Source organism: Magnolia sinica, chromosome 5 (assembly GCF_029962835.1).
Source record: "Magnolia sinica isolate HGM2019 chromosome 5, MsV1, whole genome shotgun sequence".
In the NCBI taxonomy this organism is placed as follows: domain Eukaryota; kingdom Viridiplantae; phylum Streptophyta; class Magnoliopsida; order Magnoliales; family Magnoliaceae; genus Magnolia; species Magnolia sinica.
The window spans coordinates 77626301-77643639 of NC_080577.1; the positions used below are offsets into that span (position 1 = coordinate 77626301).

Here is a 17339-nt window from a genome sequence, read left to right on the forward strand (position 1 = left end):
TCAGGTTTACAAGAATGATCGAGGGACCTTCGAGATCATCGAAATTTGAATGTCAATGATATGATAGAGTGTTGATGCATCGATAAATTCAAAGGATTTTCATTTAAGCATACTGGACAGTTTCTGTCCCTGTTCGATACTATCGAAACCGAACCGATATCATCGATATTTGAATATCGATTCTATCGAGTGCCCCTCAATCGCAGATAAACAATCCTGAAATAATTGCTGGAGAACTTAGACGTCATGACCGATAACATTGAGAGTCTTCCGATATCATTGAGATTTGAACTTCGATGGTATCGAGAACGACTTTGATATATTGATGCACATGTGATTTTCTTAAGTAAAAATAGGGGCGCTGAAAATCTATCTGTCGATATTATCAAGTCACCATCAATGGACTCGAGATTCAGATATCGATGATATCGATATGTATATCGATACATCGATAAATCCATCCAGATGAGTATGTGGTTGTTGGACATATTTTGTCCTCATTTCGATGATATCGTTTAATCATCGAAGACATCGACAGCATAGGTCGATTCTATCGAGCAGTGTATCGACAAAATCGACAACGCAAGAAAACTTAGAGAATTTTCTAATTTTGAAAAAGTTTTCTTAACTTAAAAACCCTATGATATTCTAGTTTCTTTTAAGGGTTTTATATACCTAGTGTTTTGGGACATGGGATGTGAGGCTTTGATTTACCTGAGGCGAGGTTGCACACATCCCAGTTGAAGCAGACGCTTGAATTAATCTTCCTATGAGGCTCTGCAATCTGTCCGACTCAACACTCACGCTAATTGACAAACCAAGGCACTTTCAATCTCCTCCTTTGTCAATTACGTGACAAAATACCAAAACACCCTAGAACAGTATCTAGACAAACACATCGTAAATTGTGTGTACATGTATTTTACACAATTTTACAATTTCTAGATAACCGATGTACACAACCCAGTATCTGCTCCCCCTTACTGCAGACTCCCCTTTTCTTGATGCAGCTGCTCCCCCTAACACCTGCAACACCATTCAAGTAGATATATAATTTTCCATTTGGGGTGTTTGTTTGAACTGTTCTCCCCCTATAAATTATTCTCCCCCTTTTTGTCAGTCATTGACAAAGATAGCATTATAGCAGAGATTAACTAAAGGTTTAAAGACATGTGGGAGAACCAATATTTATGAAATATGCATATATCAGATAGATGTATAATGGTCAAACAGTTGATTATGCAGACATCATTTTCAAAAGGTATTGGTTATTATCAGATCAAATAAAGAAGTTATAAAAGTAGATAGAATAATCATTAAATCACATGCATTCCATCAAGGACTAGATAAACTGGGGTACCACATATACCAGTATGGCAGTAAGACGGAGAATTATATTTGGCCACGTTTAATCCAATATCCAAAAAGCATATAAATATACCTCCCCAGACAGTAGTAAACTTCACGAGCCCCCCAACTCCGAAGTATATTCTTTACTTCGAGGATATCAACAAAAAAAATTCACACTTGGTGGATTAGTAATGCATAACACACATATATATAAGCGAAGAGCATTCAAAAAGATATTTTATGCCCTTCACATTTTAGGGAGACTCTAGGTGTGTGATGCATTGGTTATACGTTAGACCATCAAAAACCTTTACTGTGCTGGTAAGGCATCGAGAATTTGTTAACTAGCATGTTACTAAGTAACCAGCATGGTTTTGATCTCCAATAGACAGGCTTCACAGTCATCCAGTCGCTTCATGATGTAGGATTGTCTCTCAAGCAGATCCTGGATAGTATCTTGTTTGGGAACAACCTGAATGTTCTCAATAGAGACGGGGTTGTGCACAGGATAGCCTTTGTCTGAGCTTGAATCGATTTTTTCTTTACGAGGCACTTTGGCAATGATATTGCAGATGTCTTCATGATTAAACTAGGCACACGGGTGTGGGAGATCATTGGTAGGAGACAGCCCAAATTGTCGAGATAGCTTGGATATAAGACATGGGAATGGAAGTACAGTGATGGATTCATCTGAGGACACCTGAATTAATTGTTGTAAAATAAAAGTGGGTAGGCAGATGTGAATACCGAGATGAACATCATACAAGACATTTAGCATGTATGGAGAAAGCATGTTGCCAGAGACTTCACAGGGATAGACATTTGTGCGAAAAATGCTGTGAAGAATTTTGTATACAGGATTGAGATATTTAACATGAAGGATATTCTTTGCATTTCTCGGTATAGTAGCACCATCACAGAGTGCTCGAGTAACTTCACCCCATACACCAAGACCATTCATATTTCGTTCCAATACAGGTATTCTAGTGACCTCTACCCCAATCAATCGACTTATTAGTCTCAGAGTGATGTGCTCGGTCTGATTTGCGACAGCTACTGAAACATTCAGAGGATTGTTTTCAACATTGTAGATTAACTCAAAAACTAATGTACCAGATTATGCTAAAATCCTCCACCAAAATTCATGATATTCCCCCATCCAATCAATTCTAAGAGGTTGATGATTCCAAAAGGTGTAATGCTCTTCCTCTGAACTGACCTTTCTGCCACAAGGTTCAAGTTGAAAAATGGAGATGAGCCAGTTGCTTTATTTTTTTCCTTTCTTGCTCTTCATTAAAGGTTATTGTGGAAGAACCAGATTTTTAGACATTTTTGTTTGAAGGGAAGCCTATTATGAGAATTATGATCCTATTCCAAGATCAGCCAGTGAGTCTCTTTTTCCGTTCTTTTGTCTTTAATTTTCCAGTAACCGTCGATATCATCGAGCATCATTTTGATGACATCGGGGTTCCATGTTGATATTTTCAATGAAGATCAGAAGGAAGTTCAACCGTCCCGACAATTCAGCTTGTCGAGAGATCGTCGATGGTATCGATTCTAGGTCGATACAATCGAACTGTTTACTCGAATTTTCAATGGGTGTCTTAAAAGTGAATGCTTTCAGTTTTCAACATTTAGGCAATCTTCCATGCATACTATAAGTATATCTATGTATTAGTAGTATACACACCAAAATTTTGTACATTCAATGCACATATCAAAATTATAAACATTTGAATGTTTATATACAAAAGATTGAGGTGAGGAACCTCAGATATATCATTTAGAGCTCAGCAAAAATTGCATCATTTCAGCAAATATCCAGATCTAGATGCATGACCTGGACTTGTTGTTTTATGCTCAGTTCTTTTAGGCATCAGTCCTTTCTTTACCGCTGATAATGTAACAATGGTTTGTGCGATGACCCTTCATTATAGATTTTTCAGATTGGTTTAGGATTTCGCATTCTTGTTTGTTGAATTTGACCACATGCCCATTATCACAAATTTGAGATATGCTTAGGAGATTATGTGCCAAACCTTTTATGCAGAAAGCATTCTCATTTTTGAGCAAATTAATCCCTCTTATGATTCCTTGTCCAATTACTTTAGCAGTGGTTCCATCTCCGTAGGTGACTATCCCATTATAAAGATTCTTATAGTTTAAAAGAAGGGACTTGTCACCTGTGACATGTCTTGAGAAACCACTATCTAGGTACCACTTAGTGTTATTGCCTGTTAAGTGTTTTGAGTGAGTGGCAAGACAATTTTTCTTTTCTTTAATAACCCACTTTGTGACAGGATTCTAACTTATATTTGATTCAACTACTTGATTAGTTTCTATGTTGCTACTAGAGGCATCAGATTTTTCAAGTATTTGTGCTCCATACCCAGTTTTTGCTCTAACTTTCTCATACCCTAAGCCATTTTTGTTATTTCCAGATTTTCCCATACCTAAAAGTTTCTATAGCTTCTCACCACTCTGGGAAAACTCACAATTTAGTTTGGCAATTTTTCTGGACTCTTCTAGATCAAACATGAGTGTATGATTTTCATTTTGAAAGAGCATATTTTTGTCTTTTAATTGCTCAACCTATTTGTTTAGTTTTTAGGACTCGGATTTAAGGAAGGAGTTAATTCTCTTAAGTCTATCATTATCTGAGTGATATTGTTGTAAATCATTTATTAGATATGTATTAATTTCTAAAGTTTTATCCGAATCTTTTTGCAGTAATTCCTTTTTATTCTTAGATATTCCAAGTCTTTTAACCACTTTGATGCTATGGATATAAAGTTGATTGTAAGTATCTTGTAGCTTGTTTCGTTCTTCTTCTTTCTTTTCAGTTTTTTTATTATCTGATGGAAATGATTCAGTGGCTTGCTGTTCTATCTCGTTCTTAGATTCACCGGGGATGATTGGAGTAGTGAAGACCGTAAGAATTTTTAAGGATTTTTAGTCTCCATCACTCTCTGAGTCTCTAGATTCTGAGTTTGACTCTTCTATATCATCACATGTGGCAGCCATTGCTTTGCCCTTAGTTTTTCTGTTTGGGCATTCGGTAGACAGATGTCCATACTTCTGACAGGCATAACATTGTGGTTCTTTGGTCTTTTTACCAAATTTGCCTGTAGAAGGTTTGTTGTCTACCCTCTTTCCTCTAGATGGATGGCCATGATTCTTCTAAAAGAATTTCTTGAATCTTTGTGCCAGTAGAGCCACTTCCTCATCTTCATCGTCTTTTTCACTTCCACTGTCCTCATTTATGGTTTTCTTTGAAGTTTTTAGGATAGTATTTTTGGATTTTTAGGTTTGTTTGAAGTGTAGTTCAAAAGTTTATAGGGAACCTACCAGTTCTTCTACTTTCATTTCATCAATATTCCTACACTCTTCAATGGTTGTTACTTTGGGATTAAACCGTTCCGGCAGTAATCTCAGTATTTTTCTACAGATAGGAACTGGAACTTTTTCTCCCAAACCACCCATAGAGTTGCAAATGATATTTAGCTTAGTGAAAAACTCCATAAAGGTCTCATGCTCTTCCATTCTGAGACTTTCGAACTGTGAAGTCAGGAGTTGAAGTTTAGATCTCTTCATAGTTCTTGTGCCTTCATGGGTTGTTTCCAATAAATCCCATGCTTCTTTAGATGTCCCACACATACTTATTTGATTGAATATATCATGGGACACAACACAGTAGATGGCGTTCATAGCTTTAGCTTCAACAGTCTGTTTTTCTTTATCGAACGCCGTCCACTTTTCTTTCGATTTGGGTCTTGTGATGGTTGTGCCACTGTCAAGTACAACTTGTTCAAATGGTGGCACATATCCACTTTCAACTATATTCTAAACATCATGATCCAAAGATCTCAGAAAGTAGTGCATCCTAGCTTTCCAGTATGCATAATTTGATCCGTTAAACACTAGAAGTCTAGTGACCGATGAGCCCTCTCCTTTGGCCATATCCCAACTTCAGTCAAGATCACTCTTTAGGCGATGAAGCCCGTAAAGAGAGACCCACTTTGATACCAAATGAAATTACGGTAAAAACTGCTTTAGTTGAAGTAAGAATATGTCAATATATCCTAGAGGGGGGGTGAATAGGACTTTTAAAGTTTTATGGTTTATTTAAAATCCGATTGCACTAATCCTAACAACAAGCTCATATTAGGATTACTCAAAAGTAACTCTACTAGCTTCCAAGCTCGGTAGAGGATCCACTCATAAACTATTTAATAAGTAACCAATAGGCAAACTAGTTTATGATGGATATGACTATGTATGTGTGTGAGGTGTGATCTCAGATATTCAGATATGAAAATATTAAAGCAAATCACATAAACCAAAGAATAGCAATCTCAAACACAATCATTTTTATAGTGGTTTGACTACTTGTCTACTCCAATCCCAATAACCGCACTCAACCCTTGAGTGTACCGGATTTCACTAAGGAGGTTTCACAGCGGATCACCTCAAACCTAAAGGTTTAAATTAGGTTCACCTTCAACCTTTACAACCTACACTGAGGCTGACTGTTTATGCTCTCACGAACAAGGGTCAACACAACGCACCCACTTTTAGGCACACTTGCCAAGGATCTTCCATAAGACCCTAATTGAGGTTTCACACGATTCACCTCTAACCTAAGGTTTTAGACAGGTTCACCTTCAACCGGATGTTTATGCTCTCCACAGAGTAAGGGTCCACACAATGCACCCACCACGTACACTCCCGCCGGAGGCCTCCTACGAGGGCTTGAAAGGGTGAGAAACACCTTAGACCCAATCTTACAAAGGAATGATCAAAGGGTCCTCTAGACTCAGTTACTTATAGATAAGTGGATGAGTCTCATTCAGCTCATTGATGAAGATCTCCTCCTTTGTTGATGAAAAGTCTTCTACTTCCTTGATCTACAACTCAAATGATGTACCAATATATAGCGATGGGTTAGGTCAAGGTTATGATGGAATCCTACTCTCTAAATGTTTTCCTATTCGGAAGATAGAGCAATTCCAATCATTTATGCATTCAAGGCATCCCAGCTTAATGATTTGCCATTAAGGTAGTAGCTGGAGGATCCTTGAATGTGGAAATTCATTCCCCAATCCACTCTATTGAATATCAATGATGAGGGTGGATTGGAGGATGAACTCCCTTGAGAGAAAGGGCTTTGGGTATATGATCTAAGGTAAAACACTCAAAAGCACTCTCTTCTTTCTCTCACGGTAACAATAGACAAGCTCCCTTTATATAGGCAAAAGGTTCCAACGGATATAAAACAGTCACATTTATGATAAAGTTCAATATCATCGAGCGGGGTCAATAACATCGAGCATATACTCTCGATAGCATTGACTGGCTACTCAATGACACAAACTCAAATGTCATACGCTTTTGAAACCTTTTGCCAGCTGGTCGAGGGAATCGAAACACGTATCCATGTCATCGGATTTCGAACTCCGATATCACGATGAGAGGATCATCGACACTTGAAAATGAGAGAGGCTTGTCATGAAATATTTCAGGTTTATAAGAATGATCGAGGGACCTTCGAGATCATCGAAATTTGAATGTCGATGATATGGATAGAGTGTCGATGCATCGATAAATCTAAAGAATTTTGGTTTAAGCTTACTAGACAGTTTTTCCCTGTTCAACACTATTAAAACCGTACCGATATCATCGATATTTGAATATCGATTCTATCAAGTGCCCCTCGATCGCAGATAAACAATCCTGAAATAATTGCTGGAGAACTTAGGCGTCATGACCGATAACATCGAGAGTCTTCTGATATCATCAAGATTTGAACTTCGATGGTATCGAGAACGACTTCAATATATCGATGCACATGTGATTTTCTTAAGTAAAAACAGAGGCGTCGAAAATTTGTCTGTCGATATTATCGAGTCACCATCAATGGACTCGAGATTTAGATATCAATGATATCGATATGTACATCGATACATCGATAAATCCATCCAGATGAGTATGTGGTTGCTAGACATTTTTGTCCTCATTTCGATGATATCGTTTAAAGATCGAGGACATCGACAGTACAGGTCGATTCTATCGAGCAGTGTATCGATAAAATCGACAAAGTAAGAAAACTTAGAGAATTTTCTGATTTTGAAAAAGTTTTCTTAACTTAAAAACCATATGATATTCTAGTTTGTTTTAAGGGTTTTATATACCTGGTGTTTTGTAACATGGGATGTGAGGCTTTGATTTACTTGAGGCGAGCTTGCACACATCCCGGTTGAAGCAATGCTTGAATTGATCTTCCTATGAGGTTCTGCAGTCAGTCTAACTCAACACTCACGCTAATTGACAAACCAGGGCACTTTCATAATACACTTCACACTGACTGCCGCCTCCCTAGCCGCACAACCCAGCAAGTGGAATAGACCACACTATCCGCCTAACCAGTAGTCTGCCAATACCAAGCCAGCTCTAGTCAAACTCAGCCTAGCTTACAACCCCCTCACTCTGGTGGATAAGGTCCCTTCCAACCGACCACGACACAGTAGGAGATGCAGTCTACTGGTATTCGGCACTCTTGCACTCATGTATCCACTCAGTCTAAACATTGGAGCATCTCCTGGTACCAAAAAGGTTCTGGGACTTTTAACCAAGGACATCCTAACTCCCACAGTGTTAGAACCAAGTATTTTCGGTATCCGATGCGGTCATCCACAATGTGTCTGTGGAGGCCACGACCCTGATGTCGTTAGGGCGTATAATGATCATGACATACAAATGTGAGATGCATGAATCACACTGTCCAGTCATACAACAATCCTGCGCATACCACGCGCTCAAGTGGGTAACTCCTATCAATGAGTCCCATAAATAATCTGCCCAATGGCATATGTTATGATCAGTCACTCCTCATATCGAGCATACATATGATGCGAATGGGTATGAATCATGTGATTATAATAAGCATGTTATACGGTGATGAACTATCCTCGTAACGAAGGTGGGCCTAGACGGCCTACATACAACCAGTATGGGCTTATCAATGGGCCCTAGGGAGAGTTATAATGTAGACATTTAACCAACATTATTCTTACAATGTGAACGTCAAACCATCATTGCTCCCAAGGCATAGCCCGCTATAGACATCATTACATAAGCCATGGTAGAATCACACATTGCAATGGACTTGTGTACATCCCATTGGGCCTCGACCCATAGGTCTCATATATATCAACGTGGGCCTCAATGGATGGGCCACAAATATGATAAGATGGGCCTCAATAACGGGCCTTATATATATCAAGGTGGGCCTCAACGGATGGGCCTCATATATCACATCAGGCCTAATCAAATGGGCTGAATCAATGGGCCGAGTTGAATGGGCCAATTCAAATAGGCCGAACCCAACTCATCTAATCTATTTTTAGAAATCTATATATATATATAAATCATATCAAAAGATCAACTGGACTGCACTCCAAATAACGGTGATGATAATGATTTCCACCATTAAATTCTCAAGGCCCACCATAACATTTATTTTCTATCCAATCTGATCGTAAGGTCACACAGACCTGAATTAAGAGGAAAAACAAATTTCCTAATGATCCAAAACTTCCATGACAACAAAAGGTTTCAATGGCAGACACTCAATCCCCACTGCTTTTTACTATGTGGTCCACTTGATAGGTTGATCTGCCTCATTTGTCTCAAGCCTTAAGGCTAGCTCGCCACTGGATGGACGGTTTGGATGTAACCCATACATCATGGTGGGTCCATAGGGATAGACAGCATGGATAAAGCATATACCTCATGGTGGAGTCCCCTGTCGTCTAGCAGCAGCTAAAATGGCTGACGGCATAGATAAAACACATACGTCGTAGTGGACCCCACCATCCAATGGAGTGGACGGTGTGGATAGAACACATACATCATTAGGTGGGGCTAGCGCTGGGACCCACAGTCCCAGCCTCCTCCTTCATGTATCAACGCAGTAGGACGCTGCGCGTCCTCTGGACAGTAGTAGTGCCTGTTGCACATACCCACTTTTTAATTTTAAAAAAATGGTTTTTCTGTGGTTTTTCATAGGTGAGGCCCGCATCAATAGAATCCACCCCATCCACTGGCTCCTATGGCTCAAGACAAGCCGAACAAGCCCAATATTTGGCATGTTTCGGTGTGTAGAAAGATCAAAGTGAATTTTAACGGTGACAACCACTATTTTTTATGCTATGGCCCGCCAGGAAATCGGATTGGCTTCAGTTTTCAGCTCAACGCCTAAAATGAGCTGAGGAATGGAATGGACAGCTTGGATTAGATCCATGCATCAAGGTGATGCCTGCGTTAGTAGCCCACCCCAAAAGCTTGAGCCAAGCTAATATTTTATTATTATTTTTTTCTTTTTCATTTTCTTTTGCTGTGAGTACAACCCACGGTTTGTTCACACTTCACATGAGGCCATGTCCAGCGTCCCTGGACGCTGGAGGGTTTAAATACAACACATATTCAGGGTGGGTCCCACATGGACGTGGCCCACTTGATTGGGTTAACCTGATATGTGTGTTTTCCCATCATCTAGACCCTTCAAACAAAAGGGTAGCAAGGTGGGTTGGTCCCCATGTTTTGGACGGCCATGTGGTCCGTTGGATGGACGGTCTAGATATCACATATACTGATCATGTGGGCTACAAAATAAAGGAAGGAGAGAGAGAGAGAGAGAGAGAGAGAGAGAGACGTGATGATGGAGAGACCCCAGCACTATGGGCTCTCCCTTTCCATGCATTTCACTCATACATTAAGTGGGTCCCAATACATGTGGGCCCACCAAATCAAAAATCAACGATGGAGATTCCTTCTCCACCAAAATGGAAGGTCTAGGTGACCTCTTTCATGCAAGGAAAATAAACATCATGATGGGGTCCATGGAGAATGGTCCCATCATGGAATGATCATGAGAATCAAGGTAGGCAATCGACCACACTAAGGTCCAAGGTGAGATCCATACCATCAATCGGTAGGCCTCACTTGGCCCATCATAAAAATATGAAATCTAAGGCTATATAAACACCCACCATTCGATCTTCTAGGTCTAATGGAACTCCAATCTCCTTGCGCTTCACTTTGATGGAAGATGATGAGAAAGAAATGGCTAGGATGATGGATCTTGGGGTGGGAAGTGGGCCACACACATGCACTTTTCTCTCTTGGGATGCTTGGTCGTCCACCACATTGGTTGCTTGGAAAATGTGAAGAGAAAGCGAGAGAGAGAGAGAGGGGGTGGTTGTAAGAGAGGTGATGGGTGTGAGTGATGGATGTGAGGTGAGAGGTTTGTTGACTTTTGGGGTAGATTACTTGACTTGGGGAGAAAGAAAGCATGGGTTGTGTACTTTGATTGATTGATTAATTGATTGATGGGATGGGTTGTAGAGATTCTCTTGGAATTACAAACACGTGTTGTTTTTTCTTGAACTAAACGCGGGCCCACATCTCTTGGCCAGGGGTATCGAATCTGTGTGTAAGATACGGCATCGGAACCGCGGCGACGGTGCGGTCGCAATGGTATAAGTCTCAGATTAAGCCAACTCAAATCTATGGCATACGACTTGGAGTCGTGCACAAATGTCGAATATAGGTCGCGGGTTGCCGGAATTCGTCGGGAAGGATCGCAAGAGTCGACAGAACAGTACGGACTAAAATACGGGCCTTACAATATGCTACTTAATAGATCATATTCTGAGATAAAAGGGTTTAATTATATAAAAAATTATAGTTGACACACACATCCAAAAATAGATGTACCCATTTTTCCAAATCCCTAAACAAACCAACCTATTTGAGAAGGTAAGTCTACACAATAGATAAGGAAGAAATCAAATATATCATCCAAATTCTAAATATTAGGATTGGATATTAAAACAAAAAGAAACAAAAGAGAGATATATAGAAGCTTTGGATATCATAGAAAGCCTTGCAGAAATTTTAAAGTCATACCAAAGCGGCAAAATCAGCCCCACTTAGATTTTCACATGCCTTGCTTCGTCCAATGGCAACCAAATCCACATTTGCAGCAAGAGGCTTCTTCCGAGATGCATGTGTGATCCATAGCTCGAGCTCTCCCATGCCACAATCTACACATCCATCTCTCATTTAGATGTGTGTCTTTGCTCTCTTTATTTCTTTTACTTGCTTCTCTCTGCTATGGAAAAAAAAGGGACAGATTCTAATCCATGCCAAAGGTATCCCTACAAATATGTATTACAAAATAAAATTTATATGCATGGTTGTGACTTAAAAAAATAAAGAAGTACATTAATCAAAACTAGTTGTTCGGATCATAAATATAAAATATCCATAAGATAAACAGACCATGGTTTTGAAAAACAACATGGTGGCTGCTAAAATGGTATAGTCCCCAAAAGGATGCATTATGTAACTATATAGGAGGATACATCTACATGCAAGGCTGTTTTTTGCATGACCCTGAACCTGACTCCAGGAATATCTCCAACAACATGACCCTTACGGCCAAATCGAGCAATCAAAACTTCATCCTGGAAAGGGGGAAAAAAGGAAGACAAAAAAGCTAAGGCGAACTTCCAAAAAATAATTATTAAAAAAAAAAAACATGTATGGACCAATTCACACATTTTCCTCAATGTAGTTAAGGCAACTGTCATTGGGGACGAATGCTGCTATCTTCTTTCCGTTCTTAATCAATTGAACTCTCGCACACTTACGAATAGTAGAGTTGGGCTGCTTAGCTTCAAATTCCACTGCATGCAAATTTATTAATGAACTTTTAATAAAAAGGTAAAGAGTGTAGTGGTGAAGGGAAATAAAATGAGCGTCGGGAAATAGATCATACATCTTCTCAAGAACGATTCCCTTGGAATGGGAAGAACCTGCAAATGGTTTCTTCCATTCATTTCCAAGATGGCTCTTCTTATATGATTTGTCAGCCCATTTTTATCTCCTCCTATGTGTTTTGAGCTTGCGCCCAGCTCCCATACCACGAGTCTTCCTGTCATAAACAAGATCCTATAGCTTATAAGAATACATAAACACACACACACAAACACACAAATCCTAAAAAACATGTGTTGCAGAACATGCTTAAGCAGGTCAGTGTAAGCACAAAGCACAGCCCAACCCAAATTATTAATTGGGCCATATGGTTTGACAGACCCCAACCAAACCCAATTATTAATCCATAGCTTGAGCTCTCCCATACCTTACACACACACACACACACACACACACACACACACACACAAGCGTTAATGAATTAACTATAAATATGTAATCATACAACTACAAATATGTCACGAAAATAAGCTCTTTGAAGAAGAAACAAGCTAGGTCCATAGTTTTTTTTTTGTTTTTTGTCTTGAGCATGATATAGAATTTTCCTACACTCAGTACTACATGCAAAAAATGTCCATGCTTTAGTATGTTTTGTGATGGACAACAACCCATACACCAAAAGGCCCCACAACAATTAATAGGAAACTTCACAAACATCTGTAAAAGAAACCAAAACTACACTCTAACATGGATGGTGGCCATTGAGCAGCACACACTCAAATGCCACCAAAAAGAAAAATATAAACATTTTGGTTAGTCACTAGAAAATCTGCAACAGGTCCTGGCTTTATAATCATTGTTGTAGACACATCCACATGGTAGTTGATGAAAAAGTGATGAAAATGATATTGTCAAACACATGTTACAATTAAGAAACACATGGATATCAATAACCCCACGTCCATAAACAGTCCAAGGAGAAGCCAATATTCAGAGACAAGCCTCATTGGGTTGTGCAGAAGCTAGAATGGAAACCTCGACAGCCAACAACACCACCTCCTATGTCAGTGAAGTTGCGAGGCTCATTGTTGAAATACGATTGCCATACGAGTAGGCATCCTCTGGAATTACCAGCTATGTTAACAATTTTATGAAAGGAAAAAAAAAAGAGAGCAATGCCAACAATAAAAAACTAAAATTACATACTACCTTGCTGCGTGCTGCCTTGGTATGATGTCAAGCACTCTTAAAGCTTCTTGAGAGCTCTCTGAATCATGACCTCGTAGAGCATTCGCTATGGCTTTCATTGGGATTCGAGTGGCTAAACGAATCTCAACCTTAAATGTCTTCAATTGATACGGACATCTCAGTCTCTTCTGATCTCCTTCCCCAGGGCTGTCATTCCCACTAGTCCTAGATAAGGAACACTCACAGAGTAGACATCATGGGAGCATGTACAAAAACAGAGCAAACATCAGCTCTCTCTCTCTCTCTCTCTCTCTCTCTCTCTCTCTCTCTCTCTCTCTCTCTCTCTCTCTCTCCTTACAAATTTGCAGCTTCAATTATCATTTAGCTTCTTTCCATACTCAAATATACTGAAAAAACTCCAACGAAATCATTAAATTTCAACATTATAAGATCCAAATCCTCAACCAACAACAGCCCTTTCAAAAATAAATAAATATATATAACAAAATAATAAAAAAATAAAAATCCTGGTAGGTTTATCATTTGCTAGTTACATTGGGTGTTCATTAAGGCACACCGAATTTTGGCAAGAAATCCTATGAGCGGCTAAAATTGGCAGCATTTACTGATGGCAAGTGGGTAAAACTGAGCCGTATATGCCATGGGTAGAAGTTCTAAATGCATTCATATTAAGCACCATACTCTGTCCAAAAAAAAAAAAAGGCACCATAGTCTGTCAAATTTTTAAATAACTCTCATTTTATGCTTCTCCACCTGTCACCCACATCTTGCAAACTTCTTCCACTATTCGCCTGCGTTTCCTGGGTCATATGTATATCTCTGATATATATATATATATATATATATATATATATATATATATATATATATATATATATATATATATATAATGAAATAAACCAGGGAAAAGGTCTTCACACCATTAGTTTTATGGATCACTAAAATTATGCATTATTTAAGGACATGGGAAGGCTTTTAAACTAAATATAAGGGCATTTATGTAATTTGGAGGTGAATCTGTGTTGTCCCCCAAATCTTTTATTGGTATCATGCAAGAAACTTGCTAGAAATAACAACCTATGAACCAAAACAGTGTAGAATAATTGAAAATCTAAACAACAAAATCAATGGATATTCATCAAATAACTTGAAACACCCAAAACTCCATATCTCTCAGCACAAAAATCACTGAAAACAAGTATCCATCACACTAAACTCCCATAGATTTTCATCAAATAATCAAGAACATTTCAAAAACAAATAAAAGTAACCACATGAGATTTCCTTATATACAACAGAAAAGATGTACAAGTACTTTGTCTTTAAGTATTCGAAATTCAAAAGAACATCAAAATCACTCAATGTGCAGCAAATAATTAAAAACAAAGAAGAAAAACCAATAAATTCCATTGGGTTTTTATCCAAAAACCACCTGAAAACAAGTACACATCATCCTAATCTAACATTGATTCTCACTGCATAATCACACAAACTACAAAAACAGACAAAAGGAGAAGTATTCACATTAGATGTCCTTTTAATAACAGAAAACTCATATAGAACTCCCATGTCTTCAAGTAATCAAAATCTAAAAAACATTAAAATCAATCAACGTGCATCTGATAACTAGAAAAAGCCCCTAATTACCTTAATTCTAATCAAAACACCTGAAAACAAGTACCTGGCATCCTGAACTCCCGTTGATTTTCATCAAATAAACACAAAGTTTAAAAACTAATAAACAAAAAAGTATATACATGACCACTCCATTTTTCAGATAATCCAAGTATGAAGAACATCTGGGTCAATACATATGCATCAAATTGCTTAAGAACATCCCAAATTTCCTTGATTTTGGTCCCAAAAAAAAAACCCAGAAACAAGTACCCATCATCCTAAATTCCCATCAATTAATATAACATGATCACATAAACTTCAAAAACTACCAAATGCAAAAGTACCAACATGAGATTCCCTTACATGTAACATAAATGATGTGTACAACACTCCATTAATTATGCCAAGTCCAAATAACACTAAAATCAATCAACTAGCATCAAATAACTTGAAAGTGCCCCAAATTCCATTGGTTTCAGTCCAAGAACACCCAAAAGCAACTACTAATCATCAAAAACTCCCATTGATTCACATCAAGTAATCCCACAAATTTTAAGAATTGATAAATGCAAAAGCACCCACATGAGATTCCATCGTCTAAACCACAAAAAATTATAATAAATCTGCATAACACTTCATTTTTCAACCAATATGCATCAAACTACTTAAGAACATCCCAAATTTCATTGGTTTTTCATCCCAAAACAATTGAAAACAGCCCACACATCATCCAAAAGTCACATTGATTTTCACCGAATCAAAGAAAGTTCAAAAGGAGAGATACCCATATGAGATTTCCTTCTTGACAATAGAAAAATTATTACAGTAGAATCCAAATGGATTCACATCAAATGATTACACAGACTGGAAGAACTGATAAATGCAAAAGCACTCAAATGAGATTCTGTGACATATAATAAAAAAAACCCACATAATACTCCTTTTTTAAACTAATCCAAATTTAATGAACATCGAAATAGAAAAATATGCATAAAATTGCTTCAAAACATCTCAAATTTCACTGATTTTCCAACAAAAAAAAAAAACAACTACACATCTACTAAAATCAAATTGATTTTCACCAAAAAAAATCAAAGAAACTTCAAAAACAGAGATACCCATGTGAGATTCCCTTCTGTAAACAGAAAACTAATTGCAACAGAATCCAAACAGATACACATGGGTGTAAAAAAATTATAAAAAAAAAAATCTAGCCAAACTGTACTAAATCTTCATTGATTTTCATGAAATAATAAATAAATTTAAAAAAGAGGTACACCCATATGAGAGTATAAAAAATAATCTACAATAGAATCCAAACCGATTCAAATCTAAATTACCACAAATAACCACACAGACTTCAAGAACTAACAAATGCAAAAGCACCCCACATGAGATTCCCTAAAATACAACATTAAAAAATTCAAATAGCACTCCATTTTTACAACAAATCCAAATCCCAAGAACATCAGAATCACACCCAAAAAAATCATAGAAACTTCAAAAGGAGATATACCCACATGAGATTTCCTTCCGTACAACAGAAAACTAATCTGGAATAGAATCTAAATAGATGCAAAAGAAATATTCAAAAAGCATATACCTCATGAACAAAGAAAATTCAGGATTTTTTCTCTTCTTTTTTAATTTGGAAAGATGAGATCTTCAATCATAGCTGAAAGCGGTCATTGCCAATCCAGCTTCAAGGAAGGAAGAAGTATATGAAATGGACACCAAAAAACATGCCCAGCATCACACACATCTCGTTTGGGCCCTACAAATAGAAGTTTAAGAAGAAAACCTAGCAAGGAAGGAAGAAGTATATGAAATGGGGGAGATTTCTGTTAGATAGCTTCAAGCTTTCAGTTAACAATGGTGAATCTATGCTATTCTAGAAAGATAAAAGGGTTAGGGAACTATCCTCTAGCAGTCAGGTTGACAATGGCCCGGGTCCGGACCCGGGCCCAGCTAAGAGACATGGATCATTTTGCACACGAGCTTAATATCAAGGTCTATCTTGCAAACGAGCGTGTGATCCAATCCATCGATCTTGAGAATCCCACCATGTAGATGCCTTGGCCCTAAAATCGGGATCGCCCTCACAAATGGACAACATCATCAATAAAAACGTCTAAAGTATAGTTGAGATGTATGTGTGGGGCTAGTTATAGAGGGCCATCATGATGTATGTGTTTCATTAGAGCAACGTCTTTCAAATCCAGATTGAAGATTGAGGGTGGGGGAAAGAGAAGCTCACCTATTCGAAGATGATGCTCGGCAATGACACTTGATGGAAGATGATGCTTGGCAACGACGCGCGACGGAAATGGCCTTCGAAAATGATTTTGGATAGAAGATGAAATGGCACTCATCGGAAATCC

At 38.1% G+C, this 17339-nt stretch overlaps 1 protein-coding gene across 1 annotated transcript; it reads right to left on the reverse strand.

The window, feature by feature from the left end:
* Positions 1–11753: 11753 nt before the first annotated feature.
* On the reverse strand, positions 11754–12365 carry LOC131247071 (small ribosomal subunit protein uS12y-like). Its single transcript, XM_058247515.1, has 3 exons — positions 12194–12365; positions 11974–12101; positions 11754–11879 (listed from the first exon to the last, which is right to left on the reverse strand). The coding sequence occupies exons 1-3, from the start codon at positions 12354–12356 to the stop codon at positions 11754–11756; spliced, it is 417 nt and encodes a 138-aa protein (XP_058103498.1). The 5' UTR covers positions 12357–12365.
* Between the last annotated feature and the right edge of the window lie 4974 nt (positions 12366–17339).